The sequence below is a fragment of the Suricata suricatta genome, chromosome 12 (genome assembly GCF_006229205.1).
Source record: "Suricata suricatta isolate VVHF042 chromosome 12, meerkat_22Aug2017_6uvM2_HiC, whole genome shotgun sequence".
NCBI classification, from domain to species: Eukaryota; Metazoa; Chordata; class Mammalia; order Carnivora; family Herpestidae; genus Suricata; species Suricata suricatta.
The window spans coordinates 21668504-21690449 of record NC_043711.1 but is presented as its reverse complement, the minus strand read 5'-3'; the positions used below and the strand labels follow the sequence as shown (position 1 = coordinate 21690449).

Here is a 21946-nt window from a genome sequence, read left to right as displayed (position 1 = left end):
GCAGGCTCCAGGCTCTGAGCTAGCTGTCAGCACAGAGCCCGACACGGGGCTTGAACCCACAAATTGTGAGATATGACCTCAGCTGAAACTGGACGCTTAACCGACTGAGCCACCCAGGCGCCCCAGCCTTCACTATTTAATATAAAGTTAGCTGTAGGTATTTCAGCTGTTTACCAGGAATTTCTCTTTCATTCCTTGAGTACACAAAGATTTTATGGATGAAATGTGGAATATTGCTAAATGCTTTCAGTAGTAAGACAATCATGTGGTTTTTCTTTTTTAGTTTCTTACTATGATAAAACACATTGATTTTCTACTGTTGAACCAACTTTGCATTCCTGGGATAAACTAAAATTGGTTATAATGTATGTTGCTGGATTTGATTTGCTAAAATTTTTGTTAAAGATTTTTGCATCTTTATTCATGATGGATATTGGTGTGTAGTCTTGTTGGGTTCTCTTTGGTAACAGGATACTGCTGGCTTTATAAGATGAGTTGGAGAGTGTTCTCTACTCTTCTGTTTTCTATAGAATCAGTATTACATCTTGGATGTCTGTTAGATTTTACCAATGAAGTCTAAAGTTTTCTTTGTAGGAAAAATTTAAATAATGAATGCAATCTCTTTAATAGATATGTATAGCTATTTAGGTTCTATAGTTCTTGAGTGAGCTTGGATAATCTTATAAGAAATTTATCCATACTGTCTTAATGATCACATTTTTGGCATAAAATTTTCATAATACTGTTTTTTTTTAATTGTCTCTAGAATATCTAGTGATACCCCCTCTGTTATTTGCTAATGTTGGTAATTTGTGTTAACTCTCTTTTCTTTGGGTAGAGGTTTATTAATATTATTGTTTTAAACAACGATTTTGGGTTTTTTTCCTACTTTTAAATTTGTTTTCTAAATAAATAAACTTAAATTTTTTAATAAAAAGGGGTGCTTGGGTGGCTCAATCAGTTAAGTGTTTGACTCTTGGTTTCTGCTCAGGTCATGATCTCATAGTTTAAGAGTTCAAGCCCTGCATCAGGCTCTGTGCTGACAGCATGGAGCCTGCTTTGGGATTCCCTCTCTCCGTCTCTTTCTGCCCCTCCCCTGTGCTTGTGCTCGCATGCTCTCTCTCTCTCACTCTCTCTCTCTCTCTCTCTCTCTCAAAATTAATAAGTAAACTTAAAATTTTTAAAATTTGTTTTCAATTTTATTTATTTTTACTATTAATGTTTATTATTTATGATGACTCAGGGACTGGTTTTCTTTTTTCTGATTTTTTTTAAAGGTAAAAGTATAGATTTTGAGGTCTGGCTTTTCTAATATAAGCATTATAATGTCATATATTTCCTCAAAGCATCATTTTACCTTAATTCCACGCATTTTGGTCTCTTGTATTTTCATTTGCATTCAGTTCAAACATGTGCTAATTTCTCTTTGACCCATGGGTTATATAGAAATGTGTTGCTTAATTTCTTATGAAGATATATAGATATATAATTTCTACATCATTTTGTGGACAGACAACATATTTTTATCATTTCAGTCCTTTTACATTTGTTGAGCTTCTTATTACAGCCCAGAATAAGGTCTCTCTTGGTGAGATATACTTGCAAAGAACATATATTCTGCTGTTGTTTGGGTGTTTAATAATAAGTGTTAAATAGGTCAATTTAGTTCATAATATTATTCAAGTTTTCTATATTCTAACTGATTTTTTGCGTAGATGTTTTATCTGTTACTGAGAGGGGGGAATGTTGACGTCTCCAGGCGTAATTGTGTATTTATTCATTTCTCCCTTCAGTTCTATCAGTTTTTGCTTCATGATTTTGAAGCTTTACCAGGCACACACCCTTTTATCATCTTGAATGTCTTCTTAACCTTGGTAATATTCTTTGTACTGGTCTACGTCGTCTGATGTTAATACACTCTAATTATGTTTTGTAGACTGTTTTTATATACAGTTTACGTAGTGCGTCTATTTTTCCATTGTTTTATTACCTACGTCCTTATAGTTAAAGTGGTGGCTTTTTTTTCTTTCTGTAAACAGCACATACTTGAGTCGTTTTAAAAATTTCATCTGACAATTTCTTAATTTTAATTGGAGTGCTTATACTATTTACAGTTAGTGTAGCTATTGATACGGATTGATTTAAATCTAACATTTTACTATTTGCTCTTTATTTGTCCTAAGTTTCTTTTACCTCTTTTGATTATATTACTTTATCTCCACTATTGACTTATAAGCTGCAAATCTCACTTTTTAGTGATTGTGATAGGGTTTACAGTCTATATCTTTCACTTAGAACAGTATATCTTCAAATAATATCGAACCAGGTCGTGTACAGTATAAAGACCTGCTAAAGTATACGTCTCTTTCCACCTGCCCCGTCTTTTGTCCTATTACTGTCATACACATTTTAATGCTATGTAAATTATAATCCCTATTATAGATTTTACTACTTTGACAGTCAATTATATTCTGAAGAGATAAAAAAATAAGGGGAGTCTGTTATTTGTCTTTTTTCTTTTTTATTTGTTTTGTTTCTTAAATTACACATTAGTGAAACTATATGGTATCTATCTCTCTGTGACTTATTTCACTTAGCATTATACCCTGTAGATCCCTCTATGCTGTTGCCAATGACAATATTTCATTCTTTCTTTATGGCTGAGTAATATTCCATTGTCTAATAAACTGCATTTTCTCCATTCATCTATCCAAGGGCACAAAGGTTGCTTTCATATCTTGGCTATTGTGAATAATGCTTCACTAAACAGAGATGCATATATCTTTTTAAATTAGTGTTTTTGTTTTCTCTGGGTTAATAACCAGAAGTGGAATTACTGGACCTTATAGTATTTCTATTTTTAATATTTTGAGGAAACTCCATTTTCCATCATGGCTGCACCAATTTACATTTCTAAACAATACAGGAGAGTTCCCTTTTTTCCACATCCTCGCCAACACTTGTTTTTCTTGTCCTTTTGATGGTAGCCATTCTGGCTGATGTGAGGTGATTTCTCATTGTGGTTTTGATTTATATTTCTGTAATGATTTTTAATGCTGAACATCTTTCCATGTGTCTGTTGGACATCTGTATGTCTTCTTTGGAAAAACATGCCTATTCAGTTCCTCTGCCCATTTTTAAATCAGGTTATTTGTTTTTCTGGTGTTGAGTTGTGCAAGTTCTTTATATCAGATAAATCATTTTGCAGGTATTTTCTCCCATCCATTCACTCTTCTTGTGTTTTCATTTTGTCGATGGTTCCCTTTGCAAAAAGTTTTTTAATTTAATGTAATCCCAGTTTTTCTCTTTTTGCTTTTGTTTCCTTTGCCTGGAGAGACCAATCCAGAAAGATATTGCTAAGGCTGATGTCAGAATTTACTGCCTGTGTTTACGTCTATGATTCTAATGGTTTTAGATCTTACAGTTAGGTCCTTAATCCATTTTGAGTTTATTTTGTGTATTGTGTAAGAAAGTGGCCCAATTTCATTCTTTTGCACATAGCTGTCCCATTTGCCCAATACTACTAAAGAGATTGTCTTTTTCCTATTGTGTATTCTTGCCTCCTTTGTCATAGATTATTTGACCGTATAAGTACAGGTTTATCTTTGGGCTCTCTGTTTTGTTCCATTGATCTATGTGTCTGCTTTTGTGCCAGTATCATACTGTTTTGGTTACTGTGGCTTTGTAGTATAGTTTGAAATCTGGGAGCATGATATCTCCAGCCTTGTTCTTCTTTCTGAAGAATGCTTTGGCTATTCAGGATCTTTTGTGGTTCCATACAAATCTGAGGACTACTTTTTCTAGTTCTGTGAAAAATCGACTGTTACTTTGATAGGGATTGCATTGGGGAATTAGATTTGTAGATTGGGGAAGTATGAACATTTTAATGGTATTAATTCTTCAGACCCATCTTTCTACTTGTTTGTGTCCTTTCCATTTTTTTTCATTGATATCTTACGGTTCAGAGTACAGGTCTTTGATCTCCTCGGTTAAATTTATTCCAGGTATTTTATTCTTTTTGATACAATTGTAAATGGGATTGTTTTCTTTATTTCTCTTTCTGCCAATTCATTATTAGTGTATAGAAACTCAACAGAGTTCTGTATACTAATTTTGTATCCTGCAACTTTACTGAATTCATTAATTCTAATAGCTTTTTTTTAACCTTTAGGTTTTTTATCTATAATATACTATGTGCCAAGAGTGATAATTTTACTTTTTCTTTACCAAGTTGGATGCCTTTTATTTCTTTTTCTTGTCTGATTGCTGTGGCTAGGGCTTCTGGTACTATATTGAATAAAAGTGGTGAGAGTGGACATCCTTGTCTTGTTCCTGATCTTAGAGGGAAAGCTTTTAGCCTTTCACCATTGACTATGATATTAGCTGTGCATATATCATATATGGCCATTATTATTTTGAGATATGTTCCCTCTCTGTCCGTTTTGTTGATAGTTTTTATCATGAATATATCTTTAATTTAAAAAAAAAGATTTTTTCTCTATTGAGAGGATTGCATGATTTTTATTCTTCATTTTGTTAATATGGTGCATCAGGTAGATTGATTTACAAATATTGAATGATCCTTGCATCCTTGAAATAAATCCCACTTGATTGTGGTGAATGATCCTTTCAATATATTGTTGGCTAATATTTTGTTGAGAATTTTTGCATATTTGTTTCTCAGGGATATTGGTCTACAATTGTTTTGTAGTGTCTTTGTGTGGTTTTGGTATTGGGGTAATGCTGGTCCCATGGAATGAATTTGGAAGCATTCCTTTCTCATCTAGTTTTTGAAATAGTTTGAGAAAGAAAGGTATTAATGCTTCTTTAAACATTCGATAGAGTTCACCTGTGAGGCTGTCTGGTCCTGGACTTTTGTTTGTTGAGAACTTTGTCATTACTGATTCAATTTCATTACTACTAATGGGTCTGTTCCAATTTTTGTATTTCTTCCTGAGTCAGTCTTGGAAAATTGTGTGTTTCTAGAAATTTATCCACTTCTAGGTTTTTCAGTTTGCTGATGTATAATTTTTCATAGTTTCATAATCCTTTGTATTTCTGTGGTGTTGTAATTTCTTTTTTTTGTGAGTTCTCTTTTTTCTTGATGAGTCTGGCTAGCAGTTTATCAATTTTGCTGATCTTTTCAAAGAACCAGCTCTTAGTTTCACTGATATTTTCTTTATTTTTTTATAATGTATTTTATTTATTTTTGAGAGACAGAGACAGCGTGAGCAGGAGAGGGTTAGAGAGAGAGGGAGACACAGAATCTGAAGCAGGCTCCAGGCTCTGAGCTTGCTGTCAGCACAGAGCCCGACACTGGGCTCGAACCCATGAACCGTGAGATCATGACCTGAGCCGAAGCCGGGTGCTTAATCCCCTGAGCCACCCAGGTGCCCCTCACTGATATTTTCTATTGTGTTGTTTTAGTCTATTTTTTTCTGCTCTGATATTAATTCCTTCCTTCTGCTGACTTGAGCTTTCTTCTTTATCATTTGAGATTTTTGTTTGTTTCTTGAGGTGGGACTTTATCACTATAAGTTTTTCTCTTAGAACTAGTTTTGGTAAGTCCCAAAGATTTTGAACCATTGTATTTACATTTTCATTTGTCTCCAGGTATTCTTAAATTTTCTCCTTTATGCCTTCATTTACCTATTGGTTATTTAGTGGGTTCCATGTGTTTGTGTTTTTTCTAGTAATTGATTTCTACTTTCATATCATTGTGGTTAGAAAAGATGCTTGATACAATTTCATTCTTTTTAAATTTACTGAAACTTGTATTTTGGCCTAACATGAGAACTATCTTGGAGAACATTACGTGTGCATTTGAAAAGAATGTATATTCTGTTGTTTTGGGATGGAATGTTCTGTATATATCTGTTAAGACTATCTGGTCTAAATTTCCATTCAAAACTACTGTTTTCTTATTGAGTTTTTGCATGGATGATCCATCCATTGTTGAAGTGGGATTTTAAAGTCCTCTACTATTGTTGTATTACTATCAATTTCTCCCTGTAATTCTGCTAATATTTGTTTCATATGTTTAGGTCCTCCTATGTTGGGTGCACAGATATTTACAATTGTTATATTCTCTTGTTGGATTGATCCCTTTATCATTATGTATCTCTTGTTATAGTCTTTGTTTTAATGTTTGCTTATTTTAGAAAAAGAGAGAGCATGAGGGGGGAGGGGCAAAGAGAGAGTGGGAGGGAGACAGAGAATCCCAAGGCTTTTGACACAGAGCCTGATGCAGGGCTCAAACCCACAAACTGTGAGATCATGCCTTGAGCTGAAATCAAGAATCGGGCACTTAACCAGCTGAGCCACCAGGTGCCCCTTGTCTTTGTTTTAAAGTCTACTTTGTCTGATATAAGTATTGCTGTCCTAGCTTTTTTTTTTCTTCCATTCTCATGGAATATCTTTTTTCACCTCTTTCACTTTCAATCTGCATGTGTCTATGTGTCTTTAGGTCTGAAATGAGTCTTTTGTAGATAGCATATAGATGGGTCTTATTTTTGTGTTCATTCAGTCATCCTGTGTCTTTTGATTGAATCATTTATCCATTTACATTTAAAGTAATTATTGATAGGGGTGTCTGGGTGGCTCAGTCATTTAAATGTATGACTTTGGCTCAGGTTAAGATCTTGTGGTCCGTGAGTTCAGGCCCTGCGTTGGGCTTCTCTGTGTCTCCCTCTCTCTGCTCTCCCCTGCTCACACTGTCTGTCTGTCTGTCTGTCTCTCTCTCTCTCTTTCAAAAATAAATGAAGATTAAAAAATATTTTTAAAATAAAAAAGTAATTATTGGTGGGTATATACTTATTACCATTTTATAAACTGTTTTCTGGTTGTTTATATAGTTTTATACGCCTTTCTTCTCGTGCTCTCTTCCCTTGTGATTTGGTGACTTCTTTTAGTGTTATGCTTTGGTTCCTTTGTCTTTATTTTTGTGTACTTATACATTTTTGGTTTGTGGTTACTACAGGAGTCCTATATGACACCCTAAGTATGTAACTATCTACATTAGTTGGTCACTTATATTTGAACATATTCTGAAAGTACCACATTTTTACTCCCCTCCTCTGGATGTATGTGACATCATATTTTATATCTTTTTACTTTGGTGTCCCTTAACTAATTTTCATAGGTTTAATTGATTTTACTACTTTTGTCTTTTATCTTCATACTAGATTTTTAAGTGATTAATTTATGGTCTTTACTATGTTTTCTTTTATCAGGGAAAATTTACTATGTTTTCTTTCAGTTTTCTTCTAATTATGATCTTTTTCCTTTCCTTCTCAAGAGATCCCTTTGACATTTCTTGTAAGGTTGGCTTAGTGGTGATCAACATTTTTGACTTTTGTCTGTCTGAAAAACTATCTCTCCTTTAATTCAGAACAATAACTTTGCCAGATAAAGTATCCTTGGTTATAGGCTTTTTTCTTTCAGCACGTTGAATATATCATGTCACTCCCTTTTTTCCTACAAAGTTTCTGCTGAAAAGTCTGGTGATAGCCTTATGGGGTTTTCCTTATATGTAGCTATTTACCTTTCTGTTCCTGCTTTTAAGATTCTCTGTAATTTCTGCCATTTTAATTATTGTGTGCCTTGGCGTGGACCTCTTGGGTCCATCATGTTAGAGGCTCTTTGTGCTTCCTGAACCTGGATGCCTGTTTTTGTCCCCAGGGTAGGGAAGTGTAAGGTTAAATCGGTGGAGTGAGAAAGTCACAAAACAGACCGGGAAAAGAGATCAGAGCACCCTTTATTAAAGAGCTCTCTGGTGAGGTCCCGAGGCTCAGAGGGAATGAGCCAGGGAAGTCGCAGGCGGGGTTGGGGGAGACAAAGAGCAGGGTGTCATATAGGGCAGTAGTTCCTGGTGTGTGTTGGGGGCGGAAGACCTCTTTATAAGGTGAAGAGATGTGGCTAGGGCAGATGATGTGTTTTCCGGGAAGCTGGCAGTGGGCAGAAAGTTCCAAAATGGTGGTCCGTCAGCCATCTTGGTATTGTTCAGCGGGGATGGCTGATCGGCCATCTTGGTGTTCCTTTCCTCCAGCCCGCTGAACCTGTCAGGAAGTTTTCAGCTATTATTTCTTCAAATAAGTTTTCTGCCCCATTCTCTGTCTTTCTCTTCTCTTTCTGGGACCTCTTTAAGGTGAATGTTAGTACACCTGATGTTGTCTCAGAAGTCCCTTAATCCATCATTAAAAATTCTTTTTCTTTTTGCAGTTCACCTTGGGTGCTTTCCGCTACCCTATGTTCTGGATTGCCAATGTGTTGCTCTGCATCCTCTAATCTGCTGCTGATTTCCTATATCATTTTGTTACATTGTTTTTAGTCCACTCTGATTTATATTTTGTCTCCTTGTTGATGTTCTCTCCTGAGCTCCCCCACTCTTCTCGCAAGTCCAGCGAGCATCCTTATGACCATTACTGTGAATTCCTTACTAGCTAGGTTGCCTGTGTCCACTTTGCTTAGTTCTTTTCCTGAGGCCCTGCCATCACCTTTTGTTTGGAACATATTCTTCTCTGTCCTCATTCTGTCTGACTCTCTGTGTTTGTCTCTGCATTAGGTGGTGTAGCTGTGTCTCCCAGTCTTGAAAGCAGTGGCCTTGTGCAGAAGCGCAGTCTCCCCTGGCCACCAGAACCAGGCACTCAAGGGGTGTCCCTGTGCAGGCTGCTTACACCCTCCTGTTGTGACTGGGCCACGACTTCTGTGGCGTAATGATGGGCAGGACTGGCTGAACGTCTGGTGTGGGTAGCCGAGCAGCTCAGCTGTAGCCACTGCAGGCATGCTGGTGTGTGGCGCTGGCTATGTGCTTCCCCAGGGCAGGTCACTTTGGCAGAGGCTGCCTGCCAGGTGTGCTGGGGCAGAAGCCGCTGGGGCAAGTGGGTTGGGTGGTGTGGGTCCCCAGGGGAATGCTGGTGGGGAGGGGGTGCTGAGCAATGCCAGCAAGGTAGATGAAGTATCAGAACTGGCTCCTTGTAAGCATCTGGCCAGCTAGGCTGAAGGAGGGCAAGAAAAGTGGCATCCCCAGCACCGCCATCTCTGGAGAAATCTACAGATCCCTGCCCTTTCAGCAAACGTGGTGCAGTTAGTCAATAAATCTTCATGTTTAAGCCAGGTGCTTTTCAAACTGCTGATCCCGTTTTGGGTCTCAGACTGAGTAATAGGGTGCACTGGCCCTTAAAGAGCAGAGTGTTGGTTTCCTCTGGCCCTCCAGCTGTCTTATAGTTAAGCCTCACTGATTTTTGAAGCCAGAAATTATAGGGGCTCATCTTCTCCGGGCACATCCCCAGGGTGGGGGGATGCCCTGAGTGGGGTTTGATCCCCTTGCTCCTCAGGAGGGACCTCTGTGCTGATGATACTCTCCCCACTTGTGGCCACTGTGCCTGGGGTTTGGTTCCTGACCACTTCTCTACCCCTTCTCACTCTTGATAGGACCTTTTCTTTACGTTGTTAGCTGTGGCATAGCTGTTCTGCCAGTCTTCAGGTGGTGTTCACAGTGAGCTGCATGCTGTGTACTCGTTGCCCTCCTGTGCCTGTGGGGGGAGGTGAGCTCAGGTCCTCCTCCTCCACCATCTGCCCCTGCTCCTCATCTGTGTCTCTCAAATTTGTATTGAATGCTGTACCTTATGTGTTAACAGGACAGTAGTGACCTAGGTAAATAATGCCTAGAAAAGAACATGCCTTATTCTGCCGGGTCACTAGTGCGGAGCGTAGAGCCACTGCTGGGAGTTGAGTTGGGCACTGCTACCTCCCGCTGCTATGGGGCCTGGAGTGCTGGAAGGCTCTTCAGCGTTCTGGCTTTGAGGTGGCCCTGGCCATCTTTCTCCTTTGCCTGAGCAAATGGGGTCAGGCTCTTTCTCCACACTCGTATCTCTCTGCCCGCCTCCAGTTAACTTGAAGCAGGCTCAAGGATGGAGGTGAGGAAGAGGGAGGGGTTGGGGGTTCTTTGAGGCTCCTCAGCTCTCTCGTTGTGGCAGAGGGCGCTCAGGACCTGCCGGCGGGGTTTTCGTTGCTCAGGGAGCTGGACGAGGACGAGGAGGCCGAAGACGAGAAGCTCATGCCGGTCAGGCCCGGGGGGTTGGTGGCCGTGGTCTGTCCCGTGAGGCTCTTCCGGCACACGGGGCAGCTGTCGTGCTGCTGCAGCCAGGGCACGATGCAGGCGTCGTGGAAGAGGTGGCTGCAGGGCAGCTGCCGCACGCGCTCTCCCAGCCTGTAGTCGTCCTTGCACAGGGGACACTCCAGCCCGGAGCCTACATGCTCCTCAGTGACAGGGACAGTGGGGAGGGCCTGGATCTTCTCCTTGTCTGCAGGTGGGGGGCCCGTGTTTTCAAACTGATTGAGGAGCTGTGTGCCCCCCAGGCATAGTCCATCGGGTTCGAGTGCAGGACACCCCAGGGGTGTTTGGAGCAGGTCTCATGTGCCTGAATCTGCTGGGTGGGCTTTCTCAGATGTTCTTGTGTTTGTAGAGTGGGGCATCCTGGTTCTTCACCTCTGTGCACTGGGCATACTGGGATTAATTTGCACATTGTTGGGAAGGGCCCCTCTGAAAGCTGTTGGCATTTCGTTGTTTGAACTCCAGCACTCTAGAGAGTGAGCTTTGAAGATGGTTGCTCTGTCCCCATCACCTGCTGAAAAGCCCTCTAGGGCACCCCATGGCCCTCAGGTCAGAGGCTGCAGGGCTCAAAGCCTCCAGCCCCTCACCGTGCCCTTCTTTCAGTTACTGAAGTCTCGTCTGTCTCCTGACCCGCAGCCCACCAGATTTGAGGGCAGATGTCTCGTTCTCTGTTTACTGCTAGAGATGAAATGGTGCCCAGCAGTGGTAGGGGCTCAGCAGCTGCCTTACAAGGCGAGCAACGAATGCAAGCCTAGAAAGCCCTTCCCTCCGCTGCATTCCAGCAGACAGACACCTGCTCAGCTTCCAGGTTCATGTACACATGTCACTGAGAGGCCTTCTGGGGACCACTCCACCTCCCTGGTTTAGATAGGAGCCTCTCTCCTGTGCCCCCAACCCTGTGTCCGTCAGTCCTGGCAGGGACCTCACAGTGCTGATACCTGCTCCCTCCTAGTTCCCCGGTATAGGGGCTTGCCAGCCAGGCCTGCCCTACCCAGCCTCAGCTGGGCACTTGGTGAGCCTGTAGGGGACCTTCGCGGCTCTTATGCGGCTGCCCCAGCTTTGGGCTGATTCTGCATGTGTGTGTTGAGCTAAAATCTTAAAGCTTCTTTTCCTGTTCCAGGAACAGTGAATCATCACACTCCGTTCGGTGGAGGCATGAGGACTTGGGCGGGAAGCATGTGGGGTGTCCTGCGAGGTTGGAGAAGAGGGTGTCTGGGCGCATGGAGCACCCTGGGGCGGCAGCAGCCCCCCAGCGTCCGCGCCCTGGCCAGCGCGGGCTCCGGGCCCCGGGACGAGTACAGTCACGTGGTGGTGGGGGCGGGCTCGGCGGGCTGCGTGCTGGCCGGGCGGCTCACCGAGGATGCGGACCGGCGTGTGCTGCTGCTGGAGGCGGGGCCCAAGGACACGCTCGCTGGCAGCAAGCGGCTCTCCTGGAAGATCCACATGCCCGCAGCCCTTGTGGCCAACCTGTGCGATGACAGGTACAACTGGTGCTACCACACGGAGCCGCAGCCAGGCCTCGACGGCCGCGTGCTGTACTGGCCGCGCGGCCGCGTCTGGGGCGGCTCGTCGTCGCTCAACGCCATGGTCTACATCCGCGGGCACGCAGAGGACTACAACCGCTGGCAGCGGGAAGGCGCGGCCGGCTGGGACTACGAGCACTGCCTGCCCTACTTCCGCAAGGCGCAGAGCCACGAACTGGGCGCCGACAGGTACCGCGGCGGCGAAGGGCCGCTGCACGTGTCCCGGGGCAAGACCAACCACGTGCTGCACCGCGCCTTCCTGGAGGCGGCGCAGCAGGCTGGCTACCCCCTCACTGAGGACATGAACGGTTTCCAGCAAGAAGGCTTCGGATGGATGGACATGACCATCCACCAAGGTAGCGCAAGGCTCCCATCCCCCAGCTCCTTGGTTTCTCCTTTGTCCATCACAGCCCCGTCCCTCCTGCCTCCACCATGGTCAGTGAGGTCACACTGAGGCTAGTATGATGGCCGAGATGACGGAGGTCTCGCGCCTCCTACAGGCCACAATACAACCCGCACCCAGTGAGAAAGGACTTGGAGGCAGACTCTCTTGCCATCCTTAAGGCTTCTGGCCTCTGTTGTCATGAAGAGTCAGCTCTTTGACCAGAGAGACTTACAGATGAGGAAACTGAGGCACAGAGCACAGAAGTGCCCTGCACACAGCAGGACAGAGGCAGGGCCCGGCTGACCCAGGGCCCCTGCCTGCCTCTACAGAGTTCTCACCCCGGCTAATAGCTGTTTCTGGTCACTGTTGCAAATGGAGGCCGTTTTTCCACCCCCACGTGGATGTGGATTTCAGTCACGCAGAGACTTTTGGTTCTAGCCCTACTTTGGAGGCTAAGCTTGTCCTGCCAGGGGAAGAGCACATTCCATCTTGCTTCAGTCTCAGTCCCAACTCCCTCCCAGCCCCCCAACAGGCAAAGGGGCAGTGGCTGCACCTGATCTCCTTGCTCTGTCTGCCAGGCCAGCGCTGGAGCACAGCCTGTGCATATCTGCACCCAGCACTGAGCCGCCCCAACCTCACCGCAGAGGCCCAGGCGTTTGTGAGCAGGGTACTGTTTGAAGGCACCCGTGCAGTGGGTGTGGAGTACATCAAGAACGGCCAGAGCCACCGGGTGAGTGAGCTACTTCCAGACTGGGGCAGTGGAGAGGGAGGGGAATGAGCAGTCACCCTGGTGGTCATGCTTAGTGTGGGCAGCAATTGGGCTCTTGTCCCCAGGGTACCAGAGGAGGTAAGGAAGCCCTCAGTCCAGCTACCTGCAGAGAACCCATGGTGGCCTCTGTGAGCCTGTCTGCCCCTCCAGACCTCAGAGCAGGCCCCCAGGACCTTCCACACCTTTTCAGAAATTGATAGGTTTGTAATATGGCTTTAAAAACCGTAACTGTGGTCATACTCCGTATTTCAACACTGTATTTTTTTCATGTTTATTTATTTACTATTGAGAGAAAGAGTGCAAGCAAGGGGAGAGGCATAGAGAGGGGAGAGAGAGAGAATCCCAAGGAGGCTCCATACTGTCAACACAGAGCCTGATGCAGGGCTTTGACCCCACGAACTGTGAGGTCATGACCTAAGCCAAAATCAAGAGCCAGATGCCTAACTGACTGAGCCACCCGGGTGCCCCCAGCGCTACGCTGTTCCCCACATAGCAGTGTGTCAGGATCATTCTGCACCTATGTGAAGATCTGGGTCACTGCTTGCTTTACTGAAGCTGCCGCGTTTTTAAGACCATCGTTACAGCGTGGCTGTTGCAGAATGCATCAGCATGTGAAGCGCTGTGTCGCACCCGCGCCCGCGAGCGCCTTCATAGAGCAGCTAAGCATCTCCTTCCTTTCTCTGGGGCCTAGAACCGGTCCCCACCCACCACTTGGGGACATCACACCAAGGCCACGCTCTTGGGGTTCTTTCTGGCTTTCAGGACATGTGACCTGTGTGCCTCTGCCTCTTCCAGGCTTACGCCAGCAAGGAGGTGATTCTGAGCGGGGGCGCCATCAACTCTCCGCAGCTGCTCATGCTCTCCGGTGTCGGCAACGCAGACGACCTCAGGAAACTGGGCATCCCGGTGGTGTGCCACCTTCCCGGTGAGTCCCTTTGCCGCTGCTCCTCAGAGGGGGCCTCTGCTAATACAGTGGGTTAGTGTAGTTCATTAGTGTGGCGTTTGGGAGGGGGCAGCAGTCAGACAGTTCCTCAGAACAGCCAGTTCTTCCCATGAGCCTTACTGGACATCCCTACCCCCCAGGGACCCCAACTCTTTGTATTGTTTTCTCCCCTTCCTCAGCCCTACTGTCCCACTGAGAGGTGGTGCCCCTCCAGCAGGGAGCTTCAGCCCAGAAAGCCCGCTGGGCCAGGCCTGGGCATGTCACCAGGGCAGCCCAGGGGAGGGGGCCAGGCCTGTGTGTTTTCTGTCCTCAGGATTAGCAGCAGCCCTGACATTAAAGAAGCCAACTCAGTGCTTCAGAACGTACTTTTCATGTTAATTATCCCAAGCCTCAAATTTATCTGACAAAATGTCTTTACTGCCCATTAGGGCCTCTTATCTCTCTTATAACCCAGTCCTCCCTCCAAATGACCCTTTGTGTATTGAGGCTTTATCAGAAGAGGTTTGTGAAGGTGCTGGCCTGTGACTGTGACCTGTCCAAGTGACCCACTCAGTGTCCCCTTGTGCTTGGATGAGCTCACACAGTGCCCAGCATGACAAGGCCTGATTCCCTCCTTCCCCGGGCCCTGGGTGCGAGTGGGGCCATTCGTCTCACTGACCGGTGCCTGCGGGACGCCTGGGCCCTGACCTCAGGGAGCTGCTGCGTGGCAGGAAGGCTGCACGGTGGCTACAGGGGCTACCCTGGGAGCGAGTGACAAGGGCAGCATGCGAGGATTAGACTTGGCCATGAGTGTAGGTACGGACTCCCAGGCAGCGACCTTTAAGTGGAGACCGCAGGAATGAGCAGGCGCTGCCTCGGCAGATACGTGGCTGAGGTTGGGGGACGTTTTCACAACCAGGGGAAGTTGAGAGGCCAGCTAAGCTAAGCCCCGCCTTGGAAGCCATTTTTCCTAACCATCCCCTCCCCTTCCAGGAGTTGGCCAGAACCTGCAAGACCACCTGGAGATATACATCCAGCAGGCATGCACCCTCCCCATCACCCTCCATTCAGCCCAGAAGCCCCTGAGGAAGGTCCGGATTGGTCTGGAGTGGCTCTGGAAGTTCACAGGTGGGCATGCGGGGGCCAGAGTAGAGCTGGTCTGTGGGCTGCACGCCTCCTTCCTAAGGTGCTGAGCAAGGGCTCTGGCCTCAAGTCACTCATCCAAAGCTTAGCTATGCCATTTGCCTTGGCTTTCCCATTTGCAAAATGGGGATACATAGTTCTGCCTGGCAGGGTATTCTGAGGACCAGATGAGGTGGCCCAGGGCATGTCCAGGATGAGACTCCCGAGCCTGGGTGCCACGGAGCCAGGAGAAAAGGCACAGTCGGCATCCGTTTCTCAGCAGTTTCGGTGTGTTTTCAGAGTCCCAGAGCAGTCCCTGGGCTAGGAAGTGGTGCATATGTTTCTCCCATACCTGCCATACATGTACTGTGTGTGGTGTCAGTAAGTTCCCTGAAGGAGCTTACACTGTGGCTCTGGTGGGATCGACGGAAAGAAACCATGTAAACATGTTTAAGTGTTAAGATCAGGGTGTTAATACAGTAGAGAATGGTGACAGAGGATATCGGAGAGCTAGGGAGAGTGTGTACAGAGGCCCTGGGTCTAGGCATCTGGTGACCGAAGAACAAATCTGTTGGGCCAGGGAGACTGCAGCACGTAGAGAAGGAAGCAGGGGTGCGATGGGAGAGACCCGATCATGAGGATAGGCTGGGGCCCCAGCAAGGTGGCCACGGGGGCTGTCAGTGAGGCGGAGGCTCAGCCTGGGCTGCAGGAGGGGTTGGGGGGGCATTGCTGAGTAGATGGGATCCCAATAGATTTTGGAGCTGAAGTCAGTGAGTCTTCTGAGGGTCAGATGGTGGGCAACGAGGAAGAGGGGGAGGAGCAGGGACAGCTCGAATGCCGGACTTAGGCCTTATATGGAAGCCTGGGCTGGGAAAGTTCGGGATGCAGGGCCACATCAGGCCTCACAGTCGGCGCGGCAGTGGAGGGTGCTGTGGGGAGAGCAATGCCGAAAGGCCGCTGGCACGCAGCTGATACTGAAACCTGTGGTGTTGGGTGAGCCCACCTGAGGGAGAGAGGCTGGAGCTGAGCACGGGGGTCCAGGCACCAGAACAGAGCCCAGGAAGGGTGGGGGCGGCCTGCCATGCCCTGACCCATGCTTCTGATCCTCAGGGGATGGAGCCACAGCCCATCTGGAAACAGGTGGGTTCATCCGGAGCCAGCCTGGGGTCCCTCACCCGGACATCCAGTTCCATTTCCTGCCATCCCAAGTGATCGACCACGGGCGGGTCCCCACCCAGCAGGAAGCTTACCAGGTGAACAGATGGCTTCATCTTGTCATAGGCAGCGCCATTGGGGTGGGGTGAGACTCAGTGGATCCGAGCAGGGAAGGGAGAGGAGAAGTCTTTGTAAGGCAGTCCACGTGGTACATGGAAAGAGGAGACCTCCGCCCAGCTGACGGCAGATGCTCTGTGGATCTAGACCACCGGAAAGACAAATGAGACCAATGGCCCTGGGGTTTCCAGCCCCTGAAAGTTTAAGACCATCAGGTATAAAGCTGGAAGCAGGAGAGATTCGGCAAGGTGATTTTTGATCACTTGGGGAAGTGAGGAAGCGGTAAGATGCAAACAAATACTAAAATGTGTCTGCTCTTCATTGGCTTTAGATGTGGAGTCCCATCCCACGGGAAACTCCAGGGTCTAAGCTACTGAGTCTGGAGGTTGAAGGAGGTCATGGCTGCCTCTGGTTTTTCTAGGTACATGTGGGGACCATGCGGGGCACGAGTGTGGGCTGGCTCAAACTGAGAAGTGCCAACCCCCGGGACCACCCTGTGGTTCAGCCCAACTACTTGTCAACAGGTAATCCTCCACCCCGCCATCTCCCCCGGGCCTGGACCTGCCGGGTCATTTATTCAGTGAATGAATGAATGCCTTCATGGGGTTTATATTTGTCTCTGAGTCCTACCCCTAAACCACATTTCTTGAGACAAATCACCCTCCACATTCCCTCATTTTAAGGCTATACACTTGGCACCTGGGTCCCTGGAAGTAACCCTGGAATGTCCTGTTACACAGCAGGAGAGATTTGCAGCTTTCAGAACAATCTGCCAGGAGGTGCAAGGAGGTCTGGCTGTGTTCACAGCGGCTCACAGAGCCTTCTGCTCTTGTTACGCTGAGCTTCGCCCAGCAGTGGATCACATTTCTAGGTCCTGCCTCTTAGCACGCAGTAAAAGCAAGCACTCCCCACTGGGCCGGTCTTGCTCAGTAATGACCCACAGTGTGGCAGAGGCAGGGTACATGCCCTTACCTCTGATTTAAACCTATGGGCTTTGTGGCAGGCTGTGTCCACCTAGGGTGCTGCTTGATTGCTGTCTAACTGGCTGTGAGTAGGTGACAGGCAATCTGGTGGCTCTGTCCCTGAACTGTGTCCCCCTGGGCAGCCTACAGAGCCTGTCTGTGCTCAGAATCCACTGGCAAAGCCAGCATGGTAAAAGGAGTCACCTCACCTATTTCTCCTTGTTGACAGAAACTGACATTAAGGACTTCCGACAGTGTGTGAAGCTGACCAGAGAAATTTTTGCCCAGAAAGCCCTGGAACCATTCCGGGGAAGAGAGCTCCAGCCAGGAAGCCACGTGCAGTCAGATAAAGAGATAGACGCCTTTGTGCGGGCGAAAGCGGACAGCGCCTACCACCCCTCGTGCACCTGTAAGATGGGCCAGCCCTCTGACCCCACCGCCGTGGTGGACCCACAGACCAGGGTGCTTGGAGTGGAAAACCTCAGGGTGGTCGACGCCTCCATCATGCCCACTGTGGTCAGCGGCAACCTTAACGCCCCCACCATCATGATCGCAGAGAAAGCAGCCGACATCATCCGGGGGAGGCCTGCACTCCGGGACAAGGACGTCCCCGTCTACAAGCCCAGGAGCCTGGCCACCCAGCGCTGAGGCAGTCACTGCCTGAGAAGCCTCCTGACAGGCCAAGAGGGTCAGCACAGTCCCTGCCCTCAGTGCCCTTGCCTGAAACTGTCTAGAATGTTAGGATTCAATGCTGAGAATGGGTAATCTCTTAGGGTGGGAGACCAGTATCAGGGCAGTGAAGCAGGGTTCTTTTCCCCAGCATTTTCCTGTGGGCCCCTCCCCCTGCCTCCTGAAGGGACAGCAGAGGGGACCAGGGGTCAGGCCAGTGGAGGAGGGTGGCTAACTCCTGCCATGGCCTTGTCTTAATAGTCCAGGACCTGGTTGGACTTGAGGGACAGGGTTCTCTCCCAGGCCCCCCTCTTAATTAAGGCAAGCTACTCCAAGAGTAGGGTGCTGTGCCCAGAGGCTGGGTGCTGGCTAGACCACACCGGGTCCTTGGGGTGGGGGGCACCCCCGGCTCAGGCTTCATGCAAGCTGCCTGCCGGGACGAACACAGGCTTCCCTTGCACTTCCCGATGCCACTCCCTGTTGGGTCACTCTGAGGGCCCACCTCTCCAGTGCTCTGGGTCTTACTAAACACAGCCCGATGGGAAGACTTCTGGACCTTGTTCAAAAGAAGCTTCTGGAGAGTCTCTTTGCTACCATAGGTTTCGTGATTTAGCATTTTAAAAGATTTTCCCATTACCAGGGAAACCTAAAAACCCAGAGCAGACCCCACAGACCAGACTGCTGCTCCACACCAAAGCAGCCAGCCCAAGAGGACCGTGTCCTTCAGCCTGGGGACGTGACTCATAGCGGACAAGGCCGGCCAATTCGTATTCCGCAGACATCCACAGGAACGGACTGGATGGAGCCGAGGCAGACAGAAAAAGCTGTCAAGTTACACTAGGTACCTGATCTTGTAAAAGTGCAATTGAGTGAAAGAAAAAATCAGTTGGCAAAGATTTGAGTTTCCGGAGGAGGGGAAAGAAACAGATACAAGCAGCATTTAAAACAGCTCATTGATCTTTAAAAGTCTATAATCCGATAATGTAATCTAGTAACTTCTTTTTGAAGGGAGATGTCTTAGCCAGACTGTTCTCACAGGGTAATGAAAATTAAATGCTATTTGGATGGATTTTTCGCAAGATTTCCAAGGCCATGGAAACCAGCTGCGCTAGACCCAGAACAAGGAGGGGAGGAAAATGGGGGCGTTCCAGGCTTCCCCCCAGGATCAGAGTGGATCAAGGTGGCTTGGAGGCCAGACAGCCACAACTTGTATTTGTGAGAAAGACCTTCCAGAAAGATGGAAAGAAGAACCATGATACCTCTCCTACCTTTAAAATTTTTAAGTGGCTCTGGTTTAATCTTACCTGTATCTTGCTGTATATTCTGTCCCAAGGGAGGGTCTAAATCTGCCAAGAGATTGATTTCTCCTAGAGATTCCCTCTGTACCATGTATCCATGGTCCCCAACCATCACCCTCAGGGCCTGGGAGCCGCCTGCAGGGGTGGAAGAAGAGCAGAGGGCAGTTACCAACCTCACTGTTCTGAGGGCCAACAAGGAACCAGTTAGGTGGGTGGAGGGGTCCAGGCCTGCCCGTGACCGTGCTGACCTTGCCTCATGTGGGGAGGCCCCGGGACACAGCTGTTCCATTCTGTGGTGGGCTCCATCTCTGAAGCAATGGCTGCTTTGCTCCTGTTGATGGTCGGGTCAGCAGAATGGCCCGTGGGGAGAGGAGGCATGTGACCCTGAAAGGGCTGGACTGCGCCTAGGCCCTTCTCCCACCCTTGGTCACCGAGCCTCGTCCCATATGATCTCACAGTTTAGCCGGATCCAGAAACAGAGGAGACTGAGAGTGTTCTGTATTGAGGCCTCACAGAAGTGAAAGCAGACCCCTGTGCAGTCGGGGTCCAGCCACAGGACAGAATTATGTGCTTTGAAGCAGCTCCTCGCTTGAGCCAGGACAGGTGAGCAGCCATCTAGTGGAGCGGAACAGTGGCCCATGTCACAACAGTGGGCTGTCTCAAAGTTCCATTGCCACGAGGGAACCTTCGGCTTCAGAAGGAGGGCTGTTGGCTGAGGAAGCCAGAGAGGAGAAAAGTGTCCATCGGTTTAGGGTTAGGGAGGCTGAGCCACAGTCAGGAGTCCTTTGGGGACCCCCCCCCCACCCACCCAGCCACCCAGACCAGGCCGACACTCAGCCCTGAGAGGAATCACTTGGCACAGGATACCTAACATAACGGAAGAATGTACTTTTCAAAAAATGGCTGAGAAAGTGCAACAGCTGTGTATATACCTGAATGGGCTCTGGGCATGGACATACCCTTTGAAGAAGATGGTGTTCAGGTGGCTGCATCAGCAGAAGGCTCTTCCTGGTAGAACGGAGGCCAGACCGCTCAGGAACGGGAATAGGAGCCGCTCACCAGCAGCATGACTGGGAAATGGAAGGTCCTAGAAGCCAGACTGTGGGACTCCTCATTTCCATAAATTCAAATAGAGTCTCCTCTCCAGCCAAACCCTGTTCTTCCCCACAAAGGCCATTTCCTGTTTCTACCAACTTAACATCAGATCTAATATCTACATCCTCTTCTTAAGAAAAACAAAAAAAACCTAGAGGAAAATACATGCCTTCTCCACCAGCCCTGTTCTGAGACCCAGGCCATCTCCCGGTTTCTCTCCTGCCACTGTGCCCACAGGGTGGCTGCGAGGCCACGCTCGCTGGTGCTGCCTTGTTGGGGGCAAGGGCCCGAGGCCTGCTCCCCATTCTCCCCTGCCCTCTGAGGCCCCCGGGAAAGAAGGAATATTATTTTGGACAAATAAAAACGTCAACAGACGAGAGCTCTGTGGCTGACTAGTTTTTAGAACAAACCTGCTGCCCACAACGGAAACCTCTGCAGGAAGACAAGCAGTTGGCAGACACTGAAGACCATCGAAAATGACGTGAAATGAACTTCCCTGGCTCCTCTTAGAAGTGTGGGGCCGGCAGTAAGGCAGGTAACGCCTACCCTGTGTGGTGCCCTGTGTACCGAGAAGCTTCCGGCCTCGGGCAGACTCTGAAACAGCCAGGCTATCTGGCCAGGCCGCCAGAGTAGAAACCAGAGAGAACACTTAAGGAGGATCCTGCTCATTGGTAAATCATTAAATCAGAGCTGCTGTATCTATTTGTGATATTATGAAAAACACAAGGAACCAAATGTACTATGTTTAGGGGGTGGGAGGAGGCCCCAAAAGGAGAGACATTTAATCTTCAAACTTCCCTAAAACAAAGGAAAAAACAACACCGCATCCTCTGTGACTTCAATTGTTTTTTTATACAAAGAACAATTTAATGGTCGATGGGAACCAGGCTTAAAGCAGACCTGTTAAGAGCAGGACAGTCTGTAAAAATGCCAGTTTTTAAGTCCTGACTGGAAAAGAATGTGGCCTGCACTGGAAAACCCCATCCTGGGAGGGCAGTGTGGGCCACTGCAGAGTCACAGTAAGAACAATGCCCAGCGAAGGTGACAGGAAAGTGGGCTGGCCTCTAGGAGAGGTTGCTCTGCAGCTGGTGTTATTGCTGCGTTAAGTAGTGAGCTGCGAAGCTAAGACAGTTACACAGTGACAGAACCGCCCTCGCCAGAGTGTCCGCCGCACCAGATCTTTGCAAGGAGAGCTCCCTAACACAATAAAATTATTCCACAGTTTTGTTCTGAAGAACATTTTGCATTTTAATTAAAAAAATTTTTTTATGTCAGGAAAGAGTCATTTACAAACCCGGAAGTGTTTTTTGCCTGGATCTGGAGTAAGAATGTCTTAAGAAGAGGTTTGTAAGATCTTCATAACAAAGTGTCGTTATTTACAAAACAGAACAAAAAACCCCAAACCCAAAACATTAACAGGTCGTGTAGGTAATATTTAAAAATTTTGAACCAAAAACTGCTACCTGTATTTTTGACCGCAGGGACTCCCTGCCAAGGTAAGTCCACAAAGTCGGCGTGATTCTTTGAAAAGAAAAGGAAGCCTGGGTGGGTCGAATGGTCCAGAAGTGGGTTTTCATCAGGACGTACAACTAGGGAGTGAGTACGTTCTAATGAAAACGTCAGCCCTCATTCAGTTGCATATAAAAGCCTTCAGAGAGAACACACAGTACAGCAAGGTTTTGTTAAAAAAAAAAAAAAAAAAAAGGCAACAATACGAGTGTGGACGCCCCTGGCCGCACCCCCAAGATCATGGCGTGCCCCCCGCTGCCCTCCCCAACTCCTTATTTAAGACCAGCAGCAGCAGCCATCCTCAGG

The 21946-nt window shown here is 47.5% G+C and overlaps 1 protein-coding gene and 1 long non-coding RNA gene across 3 annotated transcripts in view; one reads left to right on the top strand and one right to left on the bottom strand.

Annotated features, from left to right (window-relative positions):
* Window positions 1-21814, top strand: part of CHDH (choline dehydrogenase) — a 47259-nt gene extending 25445 nt beyond the window's left edge. For both annotated transcript variants that reach the window (XM_029915831.1, XM_029915832.1), the window contains exons 3-9: window positions 11235-11993; window positions 12601-12752; window positions 13587-13716; window positions 14707-14841; window positions 15946-16088; window positions 16529-16631; window positions 17299-21814. In XM_029915831.1, the coding sequence (XP_029771691.1) occupies window positions 11270-11993; window positions 12601-12752; window positions 13587-13716; window positions 14707-14841; window positions 15946-16088; window positions 16529-16631; window positions 17299-17717 (1806 nt within the window). In that variant the 5' untranslated portion in view covers window positions 11235-11269 and the 3' untranslated portion in view covers window positions 17718-21814. The remainder of the gene's footprint in view (window positions 1-11234; window positions 11994-12600; window positions 12753-13586; window positions 13717-14706; window positions 14842-15945; window positions 16089-16528; window positions 16632-17298) is intronic.
* LOC115272979 lies at window positions 13191-19818 on the bottom strand. The gene is made up of 4 exons (XR_003900584.1): window positions 19285-19818; window positions 19043-19171; window positions 16086-16250; window positions 13191-13755 (listed from the first exon to the last, which is right to left on the bottom strand). It is a non-coding gene; the product is annotated as an uncharacterized LOC115272979 (long non-coding RNA).
* Window positions 21815-21946: the final 132 nt, after the last annotated feature.